Source organism: Triplophysa rosa, linkage group LG7 (genome assembly GCF_024868665.1).
Source record: "Triplophysa rosa linkage group LG7, Trosa_1v2, whole genome shotgun sequence".
NCBI lineage: Eukaryota > Metazoa > Chordata > Actinopteri > Cypriniformes > Nemacheilidae > Triplophysa > Triplophysa rosa.
In genome coordinates, this window is record NC_079896.1 from 15,456,792 (window position 1) to 15,475,176 (window position 18,385).

At 39.2% G+C, this 18,385-nt stretch overlaps 1 protein-coding gene across 1 annotated transcript; it reads right to left on the reverse strand.

Moving 5' to 3' along the window:
- Nucleotides 1-1,340: 1,340 nt before the first annotated feature.
- Nucleotides 1,341-17,628, reverse strand: lmo4b (LIM domain only 4b). Its single transcript, XM_057339003.1, has 5 exons — nt 17,245-17,628; nt 15,264-15,504; nt 6,710-6,806; nt 5,243-5,398; nt 1,341-2,262 (listed from the first exon to the last, which is right to left on the reverse strand). The coding sequence occupies exons 2-5, from the start codon at nt 15,497-15,499 to the stop codon at nt 2,254-2,256; spliced, it is 498 nt and encodes a 165-aa protein (XP_057194986.1). The 5' UTR covers nt 15,500-15,504; nt 17,245-17,628; the 3' UTR covers nt 1,341-2,253.
- Between the last annotated feature and the right edge of the window lie 757 nt (nt 17,629-18,385).

Here is an 18,385-nt window from a genome sequence, read left to right on the forward strand (position 1 = left end):
GATTTTCCTCTGGAAACACTTTGTTGAGAGTTATTTAAATGTACTCGAGTCTTACTACTAAAGAGACCAAAAGACATTCCTGAAGTTTTACAGCTGAGGCAAACTCTGCTAAAGCACTTAGGACATGGCTTAATATTCAGACTGACTAATTTGAATTCCTGATGCACTGAAAAAGGGAAACACTTACACCTGCTCACTGTTTCTTTAATAAAATGCATTGAAAAACTGAAGTATTGATGACCGTACAAGGTACATCAAGATGTGTTTTGCAATTTTACAAGGTAGCTTTAGTGTTTTTGCTGATCTCTTTCAACATGCATTGAGCGCCAGATGTTTTAAAACAACCAGAGATTCTCTCAGCCTGAAGACCAGAAATGAATGTGCATCACCACCGTGCTGAATAATCCACCAACACTGCATATTTTCACTCAGAGAACAAAATGATGATAACAGCAGGCATATGGATACAAAGTCTCTAAGATAAACTCTTCAGCAGAGACCGTAAGTTCACCGCACATTGTTAACAAAATATGAGCTATGAAACATGGTCATATTTGTATTGAGGACACAATTACAGACCGTGCCACACAGGCTGTAATAAAATGCTACAAAAATATTTTGATTAAAGATTGTCAAAATGCTCCCTGTCCACCTGTCTGATAACTGAATGCAGATTATAGCCAGGCATTCTGGGGATGCAAATCAGACCCTCTTCATACCCATTAAGTCGAGCAACAGCTTCAAACACCGATTTGTTCTGCAAATAGCCTATTCAGCTTGTGCCCAAAAAGCTGCAACACCTTTCTCTCCCCCTGTGGTAATTGAATCTTCAAAGGGGAATGTTCACCCTCCCCATCCTCGCGACAAGAATCGCAGGATGAATAGCATGTTCATATGAAAGAAAAGAACGTATACATGTTTATCCATGTTCAATTAGCCACCACATCATCTGCATTCATAATTACTGCAGAAGAACATGTATAGACACAATTAGGAGATGGATAGATGGTCCACGACAGCACTTCATTCAGGGAGGTTAATAAAAAAACATAGTTTTGCTAATGAGCCCCATCCTCAAGAGAAACTCAGGCAAGATGAATTACTGTGATAACACAAATCCTTTGGTCTCCTGGTGGAAAATTGGATGCAGAGTGTTCTTTCAGACACTGTACATAATTCACGATGAGTGATTTCAGATGTAAATGAGAAAACTAGTTTAGGTCTGAACGAGGGTAAATAAATGGTGCATGAAACACAGTCCACATACTTATTATGTAGAATGATTCTCCCTTTGGCCAAACACCAAATTTCATACACAAAAGACAGTGCTTAAAATAGGATTACAAAAAGAGACTTTTTTAAATCTCATTTTTTATTAATTAAATACACCATATTGGAGCAAATGTCTCTGAAAATATCACAAATAAAATTCTCTCTCATTCTGCATGTACTGTTGAAAGGTATGAGCTTCATTTTTTGTTGGTTGGTTGCATGGTTTCAGGTTCAAGGGATCAGGTTTAGCTGTGTAGTATGTACTGTAGCCACAATGGGACAAAAACATTTACATGCATACATACTGTACTGTACATGGTAGTTTCACAAATACACCAAGAGTGTTCATGATTTGATTTCCACAAAAAAGCCACGGATACTTCTCTGAACCCAGTCTTTAGGATTTTTATATTATCCAAAATGAAACACATTCCCTTTACAACATCTAAAATATAGAAATAGAAGATACCATGTTGTGAAGAAAAGGAGAATAGACAACGTATGACAAAAAAATATAAAGGAAAACAAAAGTCAGTATTCGCCCACTAATGTTGAAACAAGTGTTATGTACGCAGATGAATGCAAAAAATGCTGCAGTTCATTAGTGTCATTTTTTCACCCTTTCTACCCCAAACATCCCTTGCCTGCTGTCTTTCTCTGTACTCGCTGTGTCAGACTTTGAGTCCCTCGGGATTAGAGGTCTCGTCTAGGTCAGTTCATAGAGTCCTCAGTGTTCCCCCCTGCAGGGCCTCATGGGTATTTTCCATCCATGATTCAGGAGTTTGGAGTAAAGGGCTGTTAAAAGGGGTCTCTGGCTATTGCAGGTCAAGGTGGAGCTCAAGCCTGAGATTGGCGCTCTGGTTTGAATATCGTCGCTTTGAGGAAAGAAGTGGGATGGGGTCAGATCTGAAAGGTCTTCAGCGACAATGAGCAAGCGACTGAAATGAAGGCACACATCCTGCTTTGAGCAACACCACCATCCTAACACACCTAGAACACAAGATAACAAAAGATCTGTTAGATACAATGGAGGTGAAAATTATTATGAGAAAATTATGTCCAGTAAAATAAAAATAAGTTTTTCTTACGAAACCAGAGGCATCAAGTTACTGACTCATATAAAAGGAAAATTTGTGGTTTTAAAACACACAAAATGTCCAACAGAAATATTGGTACAAAAGCAAATACTCCAACTACATTTTAGTTCATCTTAAGGGTTTGATAAGTTTATATAACATAATAAGGACACAATCACCAGCCTAAATATACCCTTCCTAAAATATGAAAGTATAAATGTGGATACAAAAAATACATTAAATGAATATATTTGACTATTAAACAATAAATACAAATTCTAATTTTAATTAAATTAAAAACAATTGGAAAAAGGACCAGTCCAACAACTTTAATTAACCACAGTCTTGGACAGCCATGAACAAAAGGATCATACATAATACCAACATTTTCCCTCAGTGAGAGTCATAAAAATGAAATGTCAAATGAAGACTGTCAGGTCCACTGAAGGCCACTGCTTAACTTACTGATCAATAAGGCTTTTCATACCCTATTTCCTCTGCATTTTAAGTACATTGTATGAAGTTGGTCTCTTTTTTTAAAGATCTGGCACAGTCCCAGGGGAGCAATGCTGGCGAACAGAGACAATTATACCAATACCCACGTACCTACATTCCCCTTTCATAGACAATCACACATAGACAGCAAACTTTTTTCTTTCTAACATTCTCTCTCCTTTTGTTTTTCTAGGGGGCAATTTGCTTTTCCCGTCTTACCTCAAGTTACTAAGGGGTTTCAGTCTACTGTAATAGTAATTGCAACCCCCCCACCCCATTGGAGGGCTAATTAAAGAGACGGAGGCTGTGAAGGTTTGGATCCCCTGGGTTCAGGCTCAGCATGAGAAAGGTAATTTGTCTGTCCTGAACAAAGAGATTAGGGAGAAGCCAGGGAGCTACTTAATAAATGAGCATCAAATGTCCTCAGCCGTGGATATGGACAGCGCCAATTATGTCACCATGAAATTGCACATAATAAAAACAATGGCTACCGGACAAGGCCTCGGATCTGTCTAGGGAAGTGATTCTTCCCTCCCTCTCTTTCTATTCTGCCCTTGACTGTTTTGGTTCCCAGCTATAGGTCTGGAGAGCTGGAGAATAAGAATAGTTAGTTGACCAATGATTTTAAGCACTGGTGGAGAAAGAGTGTCTCATAAATTAGCTGAAGTAAGTTTCCTAATAAAGATTATAATCTGCTCTCAACACTGCGCAAAAACATGCCTGTTTAAGTATCTCCCGAGGACGCATGCCTGGGCCTTTTCTTTTTCTTGCTGGTGGAGAAGGGCATCCGGGTGTATTTAAGAACTCTCTCTCCGCTATAATTAAAGCAGCAAGGCCAATATTCAGATTGCATTTTAGCATTAATAATTCAGCTGTTTTCACTACAATTGATGTCGGCACATAAATAAACAATGAAGCCTCATATTTACACAGTGGCAGCCGCGGAGCGAGAGCTGCGAACGGGGATGAGGAATGGAAGGAAGGGGGCTTAAACAGACATTTAAAATAAAGCTTGATAATGCAAAGGCTTTCAATTTGAAGCGCAACACGCTCTTGGAGCTAATTTGTAAAAGTGACGATCCCTTAAAAGGCCTCTAACCGAGCCCTGAGCTAATGGAGCTCTTTCCCCGCTCTTCTTGTTGACTACATCTCTCCACTCACAATTTTTTTTCTACTGAAGCTGAAATAAATGTTCACTATGAGACTCAGCAACTGTCCGATCTCTCGCAAAAGCTCCCACATACCCATTGTCTCCATATCAGTAACTGATTATGTGTCACTGAACCGCTATTTTCAGAGCCGCTGAGTACAATCGGCTGGTGGCCGACTACACAATGAAGTCTTATTGCAGACGGTCTCAAAGGCGAGGAGGGGAATTAGGTAAATAATTTGCCCGCTTGGCGTCTGGTTCTGTTTATTTAAAGCTTTCTGTGCAGCGTCGGAGGAGCGAATAGACAGATAGAATTGTGACTGTGAAAAAGGGGCAGAACGCTGTATGCTAGTGTGAAATTAAGGATTTTTTTGCAGAAGTGAGCATTTCCCCTTATTTTATAAGTCTATACGTCTCTTATAATGTCTTTCGCAAGTCTTCTTATTTGATAAAAAAGACGTCATGTCTTTCACAAGTGTTGAGATACAGTATTAGCATCTTTTTGGTATTATAATGAATATAAATGTGGAAAAGTTAGGTGGGGGGAAATCATTTCTTACCTTTCCCTTAACTTCCACGAAGCTTGTTGTGTTAGCCACGTTTTCATTTCAGTGAGTTAACATTAATTGTGATAAATTAGCTTTCAGCCAGGCTGAATTGTTTTTGTCCTCCAGATGTGACTGTGTGTTAAGGATTTAACAGCATATCTAAAACTGCTTCATCCTGCTAAGTTCTTTCAGAACCTTAAAGCTGTTGCCAGGGTTTTTAAGTGATTGTATAGCAGCTACTATACATGTTTTGTACAGTTTGTAAAAAAATCTAAACATAAAAAACATAAAAAAAGAATTAAACATTAAAATTTATAAATTAAAATAAGTAATGGTGATCAGTAAATGAACTCAAAAAAAGTACAGCCGCCAAAAACGGACAGCAGTCCTCAGCCTAAACTGTATGATAGGAATCTAATCAGGGGCCGGTTGCATAAACTGCTTAGACGAGTCTTACAAGTTAGTCATCTATTTTTTTTTTCTTCAGGACTGGTCGTAACTTCTTCAAGTCAGTTACATGAAAAGGTAGACTGGTCTAATTGGAATATGAAAAGTAAGACTGATTAGTCCTAATAGTTGTTAAGACAGTCTTTACTTAGCGGCTATGTTTATGCAACTGGCCCCTGGACTCTAAATAGGACTAAGTGGAAAAAAATACAGAAACATTTATAATAATAATATAATAAAGTAGTGTCTCTCACTTTCTGGTCAGGCAGTAGAGGATTAGTCTGCAGTGAACTCAAATGGCCGTTGATGAGTGCTGTGGGTCTGTCGTGTTCGCAGAACAAGCTGCCGTTGATGTAGTGAAACCTGTCTCCAGGGACCAGCCGGTTCCGACAGGTAGAACACGTGAAACACTGCGGGTGGAAATGAAATACATTACCCACAATCCTCGCCACATTACTACATCAAATGTCTGGAAAGCACACTTGTGTGCATGTTATATAAATTTGTATGGATGGCACATGGTTTCAGAATATATGTGACACTGCCTGTGAAAACCCAGCTGAAGTCTTTTTGTGGTGATTCGCTGTTTTCTAAATCATCCTACATAGAGCAAAGAACATTCTGTGATAATTTCATCTTGATATCTTTAATATTGACTGAGTAAGGCCATGTCAAAGATTTGTTACATTTTGGTCTCAGAAAATCTTGTTTTAGAGAAAATCCTATGTAAAGACAAGCTAATATTTAAAGCTAAAACACACTTGAACCACAGTTTTCCTGTCTATATGCCATATATCACATTAAAGCTGATATTCTCTAGTTTCAGTGATATATGACATATTTATGGGAAAATTCTTAAATTGTTGTAAAATATATATTAAATATATTTATATATTAAATTATATTTATTATTATGTGCATGTACAAAATGTATAAAAACAAATGGGGGGCTTGATTGTAGCAACAATAACCAGTTCAATTCACAGGAATGATTTGTATAATTTTATTAGTAATAAAAAGTATAAAAAATATCAAATTCCCCGTCAGACTCGTCCAAGAATAAGTCCTGTTTATCATCTTCCGCTCCTCTCGCTTCATAATTTTTGCTCTTTCGATTTAATATTGGTCCGTTTTAACTTTCTAATGGCAAAACAGTAGTTTCCTAAAACGAATGATACAAGAATCAGAAGGCGTTTCTGCACATAACGTAAACAAAGAGGCAAACAAAAACAATGTTTAATACGCCTGGTTCTGGTATTTTTTGGTCTTAAAAATAAAATGTAGTGTCAATAAAATCATTAATTTCAGCATTTATCAGGTGTTAAATAAAATTTTCAGTACTATATCAATATTTGTCATTTTTATGGCTATAAAAACTTATCTCATAATTACACTCTGCGACTTTAGCCTGGAAATCACAGGTGGGGTCACATGTGCACTATTGTATGTTTGTTTCTTCATTAGTATCTTGTATCTTGTAAAGTATTTTGTTTTACTGAATAATAATAAATGATGACCAGTGTAACATGAGTTATAAGGAATATACTTGTGGAAAAGGTAGATGTGGTAATATGTAAGACATAAAGAATAGGATAGAAAACATCTAGCTTTTTTATAGAACGTTTATAGCGATTAATCCGTTTTTAAATACACTGTATGATACAGATGTTAAATGATCTGTTGTTGAGAGCAATATATGTTAAAGCAGTGTTAAACGTTACCTTGAGATGGTACACGTTTCCCTGTGCCCTCATAACCAGTTCACTGGCTGGGATAGACTGACCACATGCGCTGCATGCCCCACTGTTCCCAAATAACCTAGAAGAAAAAGCAAAAATAATGTTATTATTAAAAACAAGAGACAAATCATTTACATTAAAGAGAAAGCAGCAAATAATTTGACCCATTGAAACCCAAAGCAAAAAAAGTGAATGTTAGGAACTTTGCAAAAAAAATGTCAGTTTCATGAAGAAAAAACATGGATTGCATTATTATTTTACAGAAAACATTTTCAAACAGCAAGAAACATGAAAAATAAGCAAACATACCATAATTTAGAAATAAAGAAAACTGTGTCAAACAGTGAAAAATTCAACAAGGTGCTATAAGAATTTTAAATTAGTCTCAGTTTGGCAGCGCAGTTTAAATATTGCACATAGAGTTGCTTTATGTATGTTACAATACATGAAAGCATGGTGTGTAACACTAAGATATTGATTTTGCAGAACAAAAGTAAAGACAGGTATATGCGTCTTGATAAATCAGTACTCTCCCAGTAAGCTGCAGTAGGCAACAGAATATTCTGAAAATTTGTTTGGGTGAATTATAGATTTCCTATGCAGAGACAACGAGTAAACATAATGGCTCGGGGATACTGTTAAGTGACGTGAGTTCTATACATGCAAGAGGTTTGTTAACCTGTTTGGCTTGCTGTTTATACTGTAAAAAGGTCCTTCCAAGGACAGGTTTTGCTTAAATCATTTCAGTTATGAGCCGCGCAGTGTCGCATACACACAGAACAAATTACATCTTCAATATTCTGATGTAGAAAAGATAAATTCATAGTAATATCGGCAAACCAAATGAAAAAATCCTGCATTCTGTCCTCCAAAAGCCTCTGCCACCGGGACTAAGTATTACCTTTGGTGTTCATTTTTTGCAACCTAATAATAACCAAGAACATAAGCAATCAGAGCCCAAGAATATTTGATTGTACATCTAGGCGGAGACACAGCGCTTTTGCCATTAGGACTCAAGCGAGCGCTCAGTCACTGCCGCCTTTCCATTAGAGACCCTCGGCTACCCGGGTTGATATATAATGTGCATGGGTTAACCTTTTCAATCATGATGTCAACACTTTAGATTTGCTTCTGCTCATCTCTTTCGTCTCTAACCTTCCTTCCCCCTCTCTCTCTCCCTCTCTCTCTCTCTCTCTCTCTCAGTCTCTTGATAATGAAATGCTTGCTCCAGCTTCCTTTCTATCTGCCTTCTGAGTCCACAATTTAGATTACTTCATCTTGCCGAGCAACAAACTGAATGAAATTTCGATTTGAGCAGAAAGTAATTTACTGGGATCTGGACCCATTTGTCATCATATCTCACTGGCTGTTTGCTCTATCACTGCACTTTTCCTATGCAATCAAATAAGACCACAGCATCTGACAAGCTCCAGAGAGAGAGAAAAAGAAAGAGAGAGAGAGCGAGAGAGTGTTAGAAGGATAGAAGGGGAGAAATAGGGAAATTGAGAGAGGGAGAGAGAAAAGGGATAAGGAAAGGGTTGGTGTCACAGTGCTCATGTTCCACATGTACATGTTTACAGATTAACCTCAGAGTTTAAGAATTATTTTCCCCCCGTTTCTATGAAAACAAACAACGTGTTTAATTTATAAACTGTTTAACCAGTAATTGTGTCACATTTATACTATTGAGAAAATGTCACCAAAAAAAAAAAAGTAAAATGCAGATTGAGCAAAAGACTGCGATTTAATAGTATATTTTTGAAAATGATACACTCAGCATTAATAATCGCCATATTATCGCACTGTGACCCAGACAGACATCAATATACTATTGCATTGCCAAGTTTGCCTGGTTCAAACAGTGATATCACATTCTACCGCATTTGAGCTTTTTTATTTCCCGACATTGAAACAGCTGTCATCAACACCATTTTGCAGACATTGCGTCGTTTAATGTGAGCACTACAAGATGAACGAGCGAAGCTTTAAGAGTTTCTGTTCAGCAGTGGCGGGTGTCAATGGTGGGGGGGGGGGGGGGGGGGGGGGGGGGGGGGGGGGTGAGGGGAAAACAAATTTGGCTGCCGCATCGATTGGAGCAGCTCAATCAAAACTCAATTTCAAAAGTAATTAGCTGTAGGCTTGTGACAACAGCGCGTTTCAATGGCGTCGATGGCCAGTCATGCTAGGCAAATGTCATGGGGGAAGGTCTTTAAATGCAGCGCTTTGATTCACCTGTAAAATGACATCCTCCCCTGGCCTTCAGAAAGTAATCTGACACACCGTGACTTGCGCTTAAAAAATCTGCTTGGTTCGACAATCCCTGAGCATTGACGTCAAAATTTAAGATGGAGTACTTTAGGGGTGACCCCGAATAGTCGAAGATTCGATGCTTCGATATGAGGAGCCTGATTCGACTACCAATCTCACAGTCGAATCTTCGCAGAGGTGTTATGCAATGGGGATAATGCCATTTTGGTTATATGGGCAGTGGCGTAGCAGACGGGCACGCACTGCGCCGCAAAAAAAGTTATTTATGATGTAAAGAAATGGGACATTTTTAGGGTTGGTACCAAAACCCCGGCGCTATGAGTGCGAGGTCTGGCTATGACCCAGTGCAGGATCGCGTCTCTCTGCGTCTTCTGTGCTGCGAGATCGGTAAAGAGAAGCACGTTCTGCACGCACCCGCAGATGACTCGCAAATGAATGTGTACACCGTTTCCAAACATTTGTCACTTACTGAATGTTTGGGCATATAAATATGAATTAACACTTTTTCTTTAAATGCACGTAGTCCGATACTTAGACTGAACTTTGCGCTGCATGATAAACAATAAAAAAATAATAAAGTAATTTAACCAAAATCATCCCATATAGCAAGCACAGAGCTTGTCATTCTCTGCACTGAAAGCAAGCGTGCGCGTCAGGACTTTTTGACTGTTTGAATGGTAAGATGCTTTATTGCATTCCTCCTTTACACGTGGTAACTTTATTGGTAGTTCATTGGTAATGAACGTGCTGTATTCCCATTTGTAAAAAATAATTAATTATTATCAAGTAGTTTTGAAAATAATTCATTATTATCAAGTAGTTTTAAAATTAGTTTTGAGGCGAGATCTGGTCTAGTATTGTATGGCACAGCATTGTTATGTGATGTTTAAGGAAAATGTCCATTAATTTAACTATTTGTGGCTTGTGTTTTGAATATATGTTCCCCTGAATATGTTCCCCTGCATTACCTAAACGTATTTATTTCGCACATTGCGACTTGAATCTGGCTTATTACTGATTATTTTTATTTCTAAACAAATTCTGTAAATTAATGTTTGATTGTTTTTTGGTGCAGCAATGTTGCGCTGCACTTTGCGCTGTACCCTTAACCACCTGGTGTCACGTATGATACGACTATCAGTCGACTATAGGCAAGACGTGACAATTCTGATTTGACAATGTAAATCCTTAGTCGAGGACACTCCTAGATTACTTACGCACACACATTACTCGGGATCTGGGCTCAGAGCACGCTCACCTTTTAACTGTCCTGGCGTCTTTTGGGAAAAACTACAAAGACGAGGGAATCTCGAGGCAACCTTTTTATTTTCTCAGCGCGCTATACATACCAAAGCAGGTTAATTATTTGAGCAGGGGATGGGTGCTGATAGCATTTGATTTAAAGGCCTGAAGGCTTTAGGTGCTCAATTAAGTTGCTATCAGTCTGCACCTCACCTCTAATGGTCTCTCTCGCCATTGAACTTCTGTGCCGACGAGAGGAGAAAAGAGAAGCGATATCATGGGTCACCATAATTAAGGCCAAGGGACTCTTTAATTGCAATGACACCATCAGTTTCCGCTTCCTTCTGCTCAAATAAGCCTCTTGTTTGTTGTTTTCTCATTCCTTCTGGCTATTCAGACCCCCGATCAATCAGAGAAGGAGGATTTTGTCAACGAAACATCATGGAATGCTGATTTATTGACTCGCTCCATCTTGGAACGGGTGGAATAAAAACAGACCACAATCTGTATTTCATTACGAAACCAAGGGAAAAAAATCTGTCTGCACTCCAGGCAATGTCTAGAGGATTTAATTTGGATACTGACTGCGAGGTAAAATACAACCTAGCAGGGCGGTTTTGGGCCATCTGGCAGAGCTCGGCCTCTTAAGCGGAACCTTTTTGAGCAGAGCGATGCAAGTTGGTACAACAATGATTTCTGCAACACAGTCCATTATAAAAATGCCTCACAACATTAGCAGCCAAAGCACCTTAAAAGCACTGGGCCATACTGATACTTAAGCAGAGCTTTGCATAATGGCTATGTTACATTAGAGCAGGGGTGGGCAATTCATTTTCCCAAGGGGCCACATGAGAAACTGGCATGGTTGTAGAGGGCCGGGCCAATACACTTAACTCAGTTCTGCCCATTACACATTAGATCTTTAGAAAAAACTGTACAGTCACACTGTCACGTCACATGCATGATTGTAAAATTCTCTCATTATTCACTCAAGTGTTCTTAAAATTTTGCAATTTCGTTGTTCTGTGAAACACAAAGAACCAAACAGTTCTGTGGCACTATTGACTTTAACAGTAGCAAAAAAACTACTATGGTAGTCAATGGTGCCTCGGAACTGTTTAGGTTTCCACATTCTTCTAATATCTTTCTTTGTGTTCAACAGAGCAAAGAATTTTATACAGTTTTAGAGCAATCTGAGTGTAAGTAAATGATGACAGAATTTTTATTTTTGGGTGAACTATCCCTTTAAGGTGGTCGTTATTTCCATGGCGACACGTCATGATTGTCACGTGACACACTGCAACAACAGCTCTGTACAGTATGAATGATGTGTTGCTCTTTCCTTTTTTTTTCTTCAAAATATTCACTTGTATACTGTATGAGATATATGATATTCCAATTCTCAAATATATATAAGTAAACGTATTTGGTCTTCTAAACACCTTTTATAATGATCTTTGATAACACGTGATGGGCGACGCTATGTATCAGAGCTGTCGGATTTACAACATGTTAAATGCATCACTACTCCCGACAGACATGGAAGTAAGTTGGCGATGAACTGGGAGAAGAATAGAGAGAACTTTATAGTTACCTATAACTTTACAATGTGTCTCTGACATGAATAAAACACGTTGTCAAATAACATTTGAAATGATTATTGCCGCTTCCATAAACATCATGTGTATTTTATAAATTATAAACGTATTGTTTTGCTAGAACTTTTGTGAATGTAAATGTCTGAAAGCTAAAATAAACAATATATGTGCTTGAAAACACTGCATAGTTGTGATCTGTGGCAAGTGAGGAGCTCCTCTGTCTCTGGCTCACCGCCAGCTAAAGCGCGAAAGCAGATTTGAATTTAGCAGTTGATCAAGTGATGTGCTAAGCATTATCGTGATCGTACGCTCCAGGGATCAGCCCTAGACTGATAAAACCGGTGTGATTGCACGTGTTAAATGGTTAAAAAAGCAGTTCCTTAATAAATAATAAAATGAATAATAAAAATAAAACCAGAGCAGTTGTATTGCGTGCACCGATTTGCGTTTGCCTTCTAATTTACCAACGACCTCACGCGGGCCGGTCAGGGAGAGCCAGCAGGCCAGATTTGGCCCGTGGGCTGAACAATGCCCAGGTCTGCATTAAGGTTTTTGCACATACAGTCTGAAATTTTCGTATGCGTTTTTTTGTATTTGGCTCTCGTTTGTATGGTGTCTCTGAATTGTTAAAAACGGCCACTCAAAATGCTTGACGGATGCGAAAAACGCAGAAAATCGAACCCGGTCCAAATTTTTGTATGACAGACGAAAATATCGGAGGCAGTGTGTAAATGTGATTGACACAACATGAGGTCGTATTTATTTTTTAACGTGCGGACATTTCGGAAGCAAATTTCGGACTCAATGTGCAATGGGCTTTAGAGGGAGAGAAAATGTGGGTGGTGGGTGTGGTGGAGATTTCACAGCAAGAGAGCAGGAGGGTGGTGGGGGTAGCTCTGGCGGGGGTGAAAGCAGCCAAATGACACTCGGTTAATTCAGAGTAACAGATCTAGTCCCAAGTGGATTGAAGGCCTTGAATTAATTCTGTTATGACAAATCAAGATAAACGTTTCCCCTAAATTGCATGCAATTTAATTAATTTCAGAGATCCAAGTATTTCCTGGCTTAATAGTTGACATGCTCCCGTGCTGTCATAGTGCTTGAGTGGGCAGACTTCAAAGCGATATTAAATAACCACCTATTAGATTTACCTAGCACGTTCTATTGGAAAAGTGCCATTTAATTACCTGGGTCTATTCAATTAAAAGGACAGTGTTTTTCCCCCAACCTAACGGACGCATGATTGTGTTCACTTCACAAATTAATTCTCTATCTCGCCTCAACCCGTACAAATAATATAACCGCTGGCTTAAGGACAACGTGATATCAAATACGTTCTAGTCCCTCCTGCTTCTCTGAGGCTAAATCTAGTAAAATCTTCAATGCGAGTGGCAACACAACTTGCCCTTGTGCCTCCAGTCGACAGGGCAAGAGCCTCATGTCATTTCCCCCATCTGCCATTAAGGAAAATAGGATGCATTTTCATGTATGCATTCCAATCAATCGCTAACCCTTTTTGCAGCAGTGGTATTAATATAATTCTGGATATGTAACTTCATTATTTACACAGCAAGGGCAATTTAATAATCCATTACAAAAATAAGGGAGGCCCCTTTAAAATCCCCTAAGGGGAATGGCCTTCACAGTAATCTCCTCTTCTTTCTCTTTTCTCTCTCCCGCTCTCTCAAAAGCCAATTTGGTTAATTAAATGTTTTGTTTGCAATGTGGCTCTCATTCATTTCGGACACGTCATTGGAAGCGGATAGGAGCCAGGCACTAGATCTCATTAGATAAAACCCATCAGGACTAAAGGAAAATGGAGGGGGACTCTAATTAAAGCTTTTAATTGTGTGGACTCACTGTCAGATGTTATTCCCCCCCCCCTCTCTCTCTTTCTTATCTCCCCTCAGATCACAGGCTTGTGTGAGCCGTGTTTCAGCTCTATTCTCTGGCCTGATGCACTCTCATTACAAGGAGAAAGGTGTAGCTACTTTTCCCTCCCCGCTCATTTTAATTAGGCTCGTAGGCCTGTTTCTAGCGGCGGGTCTGGTGGACTTGATCTCCTTAGATCAGGTGGAGTGGAAAGAGTGAAGGCACTCTTCACATTTGGACTGGTAGTCTCAGGTTTGCTCTGGTTGACACCTGTTGTTCCACGCTGCCGGCTGCAGTGTCAGCGCGAGGCTTCGCTGAATTATCCAGCGTAGCGGCACATGCCAAGGTAAATACTCACTAATGACTGCACTTCTGCCAAAAACGCTTTTCCAATGGGAAGAGTGGAATTTATCATGGGCGACATGTTTTCAAGACGCATATTATCAAAGCTGCATTTATGAATGAACTTTTGAATTGGTCTGTCTGTTTTAATATGAAAAATATTGGACTGGTTTGTGCATTTGTCAGAACAACAAAAACAATCCTTCATATGGCTCACGTCACTCTACTTAACATCCTGAGAGAAGTTGCAATGTGTGTATGATAGAGCTAGAAATGCCACTTTATATAAACATCTGGCAAATGCATACTTAAGGATCTCTGTTTGTCCTTGCAGACGTCAAAGTGTGAATGATCAGTCTGTCAAATCAGGCCATTCATATCAGCTGAGCGAGACTGCCGTCACCCAGCCGCCGCTTGGGTGTCAGACGTACTCACATAAATATTTAAAAAGGGTATTTTTGCTAATTAAATGGTCTCATTGAGATAAACACACATGCAGGACAGGATGTGCTAACTCTTTTAAATTCCTGCACAGTCAAATGTCAGCTCAGCTTTACCAATAGAGTTTTCTAGCATCTTGTAAAGCAAACACACACACTTCCAGCACGGCGGCTCTGAAATATAGCGTAGCCCACAGACTTGCAGATGTTCTGGAGAAAGAATCTCCTTCGTCTTCTGCTCTGTCAACATGTCATTGGCTTGACCTCTTTTTTCAAGAGCGTCCCGTTGAGGGGTTTCGCCAGCATGCTTTAACAAGGGCTGCTGACGGATCAATCCGAGACACATGTTCTCAATGGAAAATACACTCCACTCTGTGAGAAGCCTGAGGGCTTGTAACTTTTTCCTTAATATCTTTTTTTCTTCACATCCATCACTTCAACTCATCATTACATGCCTAATGTCATTTCATGTGGTCCTTTGATTGTCACAATGTCCAGATGTATGACCTATCTTAGGTTTTTCATCAAAGGTTTTGAAAAAGCAGCTGTGGCAGGAATCCTGACTACACTGTCCACAAAAGATCTAAGCACTATTTTTGAAGATCCCACTTAAAATTACTTTCGTGAGAATTCAGAATAAAAATAAAGCTGACATTCGCCAATGCTAAAACACCTCGACACTGATACGTTATTTGCGTGGCTGTTATTGTGACGTACAGATTAAAACACAAATATAAATAAGCACACATATACAGTAGGATGGCAGCGACTAACCTGATGTAGTCGTTTCTGCAAAGAATCATGCCACTCTTGGTGTAGCAGGATGTGCCAATCTCTCCGAGCTGGGCCTGGCAGCAAGAACATTTCAGACAGCGACTGTGCCAATAGCTGTCCATGGCATACAGGAGAAACCGATCTGCAATCTTTCCCCCACAGCCTGCACAACGCTTCCACGACAGAGACCCTGCTCCGACAGGTGGTGGCTGGGCACTTCCTCCAGGGTTCACCATTATGTCTGCAAAATATATCAAAAACAGAAGGAAATGTTGGTTATATTATATATATATATTATCTTATTATATTTAACTGCTTCAGAAAACCCTCAAACACACACAACACATAAAATAATAAATAGTTAAAAATGTAGAGCAGTCGGCCTAAATTAAAATACAGACAGCACTATTTAAATAACCGTCAAGACTAAATTAATATCCATATCTTTTAAAGTCAGTTTTTAAAGTTCAAGTTCCCACAGTTTCCTGAGCTTACACTTTGGCTTTGAAGTTTTAAAAACACCTGCACCTGAAAACACTTTTAAATGTGTGCTTCCTAAAAGCTCTTTTGTAACCATCGGATATAATGTTAATGCCTGCAAGCAAGTTTGAGAATTGTTTTAAGAGGCAAATTGTCCTTGATCTTTATCTTAATGCTGAGGTCAGCTCATCGGTGGTAAACGTCTGTTCACAGACAACATTAGAGGCGCTGGAACAATTAACGAGGCACTGGCTTTTGTTGGGTTGTCTATATTGCTTTTAAACTGCACATTTACCTAAATCTTCTTATTGTGCACACTGGTTAACATTGGACAGAGAGTAAAACCAGAGTAGTTGATTGGCAAACTCTTGAATTGCGTGACCCATTCAGAGGTCAACATATTCCAGTTGCTTTCACTAAGGTTATCAGATGACGATTTCCCAGGCAACATCATGAAGAACATTCAGCTGTGCTCACTTTGGGGACTGGTCACTGCCCCGTGAAATTACCCTGCTATGTCAGATCATTCAGCATATGCAAGAATCTGTTCATGTCACTCTACAGAAATATCTTTTAATACCTCGGTGTGCTTCTGACAGAAATCATTACAGTAAACACGAACCCTCATTTATGATTGCAGTTCTTACTATGCTCTGTTGATCCATCAATACTCCATGCATGCACTATCCTTTCCCTAATATATTTGAAATGTTAATCTTTCCAAGGTTTCATAAGGATGGATCCTGAATCAAACTGGGGAAGATTAAAATGTAAGATACATTCGTGGAAGGCTGTAAGCCAAATCTTTGTTGAAAGGTAATTAGAGGAGAGGCAGGAGGTAGAAAACATTGCAATGAGAGAGAGAGGCATTCAGTAACCCCATTAGTGGAGGCTCTTAGGGACAAGCAATACCTTAGTGCTGATTAAATCTAAAGGGAGATGAATCAGAGACCGAAAGTGACTCCCCCAGATAAATAAGATCGGACCATCGTCAAGTTTCATTCCCAGTAAGAGGGATATAAGGGGAGGGGTGGCTTTTAAGTGAAATGGGCAAACTCAAGTAATTACACGGACAGGCAATTTAAAAGACGGGATGTGCAGAAATATAAAAAAGACCAGCAGCCTGTGGGCTTTGGACTGTTTGGTCCTCTAACTTATACCGCACACATTAACTTATTTTCTATAACCGAGATATTACACAATTTAAATGTATATGATGTAACACTAACTGTGAGCAAACACATGTCCACAATTCAAGAACAATAAAATCTCCAGATACATTATTAGATAAGCATGTGACGTGTATGAGAACAGCCAAAATGTTTTGAAAAACAAAACCTTTTCAGATATTGTACAAACGTGTACAATTACTTTCAAAGAGTTTTACAAATAAATAATATTACTTGTTTTATGTGGCACTTTGTATAACATGTGTCCACCTTTTGTGACATCATGGATTGACTACTGTTAACAATAACATAAATGTATAAAGTGCACCCACCTCTTTTGTCTCTTTTAAATGTAATGGTTGAATGATTGATGAGAAATAAGCAGTCTGTTTTCTCGAGAGTCAATAAAAATACTGCGCACAGTCCAACAAACTCACTGACGGAGCGCGTGCATGAATACTTCTGACTGCTCTGTGTAACGTAACTGCTGTGTTCGAGTCAAGCAAATGGAGTTTTCAGATTGTATTTCCACTCTTGCCGTCCCCCTTTTTCAGTTGATCTGGTTATCACCGGAACGACCGCATGTAGCCTTGTAGAAAGAGCGTTCGGTAACGTCTTTCGTAATTTCCATTCGATCGAGTCTGTGATGGTGCGAGCGTCTCTGTTTGTAACCCTTCTGCGACGATGTCTCGACGATGGTTGTCGCTTGTGCTCTACATGTGTCAGTGACAGAAAAAAAACAGAGTACCTCCTCTCTGAGGATGACGTCAATCGGCTTCAACCAATCACATCACACCCCATTCAAGCGGAATAACAAATCGACCCAATCAGATGAGGGTTATATTGACATAGACACACGCTGGTCAGATGAGACGTTGCAGTTGAGCGGGTCTTTGCTTTTGAGGTTTATTGTCATCATGCAGGGAAGTTTCTAATTTGTTTTAAACACTATAACTTAGCAGCAGCCTATGTGAATCTTAAGAAAACACGTCTACATCAATGGCAGGTTCTTGTATTATAGTGAGTTTTTCGCCGTTGGTTTTATTGTCAAGTCTTCCAGTAAAAAATGGCCATCTAAAGCAGTCATCTGTATTCAAATGTTTAGCCTTATGTTGACCAGCCTATATAAGCATGGGCACAATATCAAAAAGTTCACGTGGCTTCATGGACGAGGGGAAGCATTCAGCGTAGAGAAATACAAGAGAAACGCATGTTTCTTATTACAGTGGCGCCCTCGGCTGGCACAAACCAGAACTACAATATGTTGGAAAAACTAATACAGTCGAATTTCTGTTATAGTGCAAGTATTAACAATGCACCTCACTAATATATAACACAATTGTAAATGACATAAGACCTTGTATTCAAGAAAGCCTAAAGACAAAAGACATTTTTCTTTTAACCAAGGCACATGACAGAAATGTGTGTTTATACAGTTCTGATACAGTAACTATAGATAACTGTTTAGAAAGG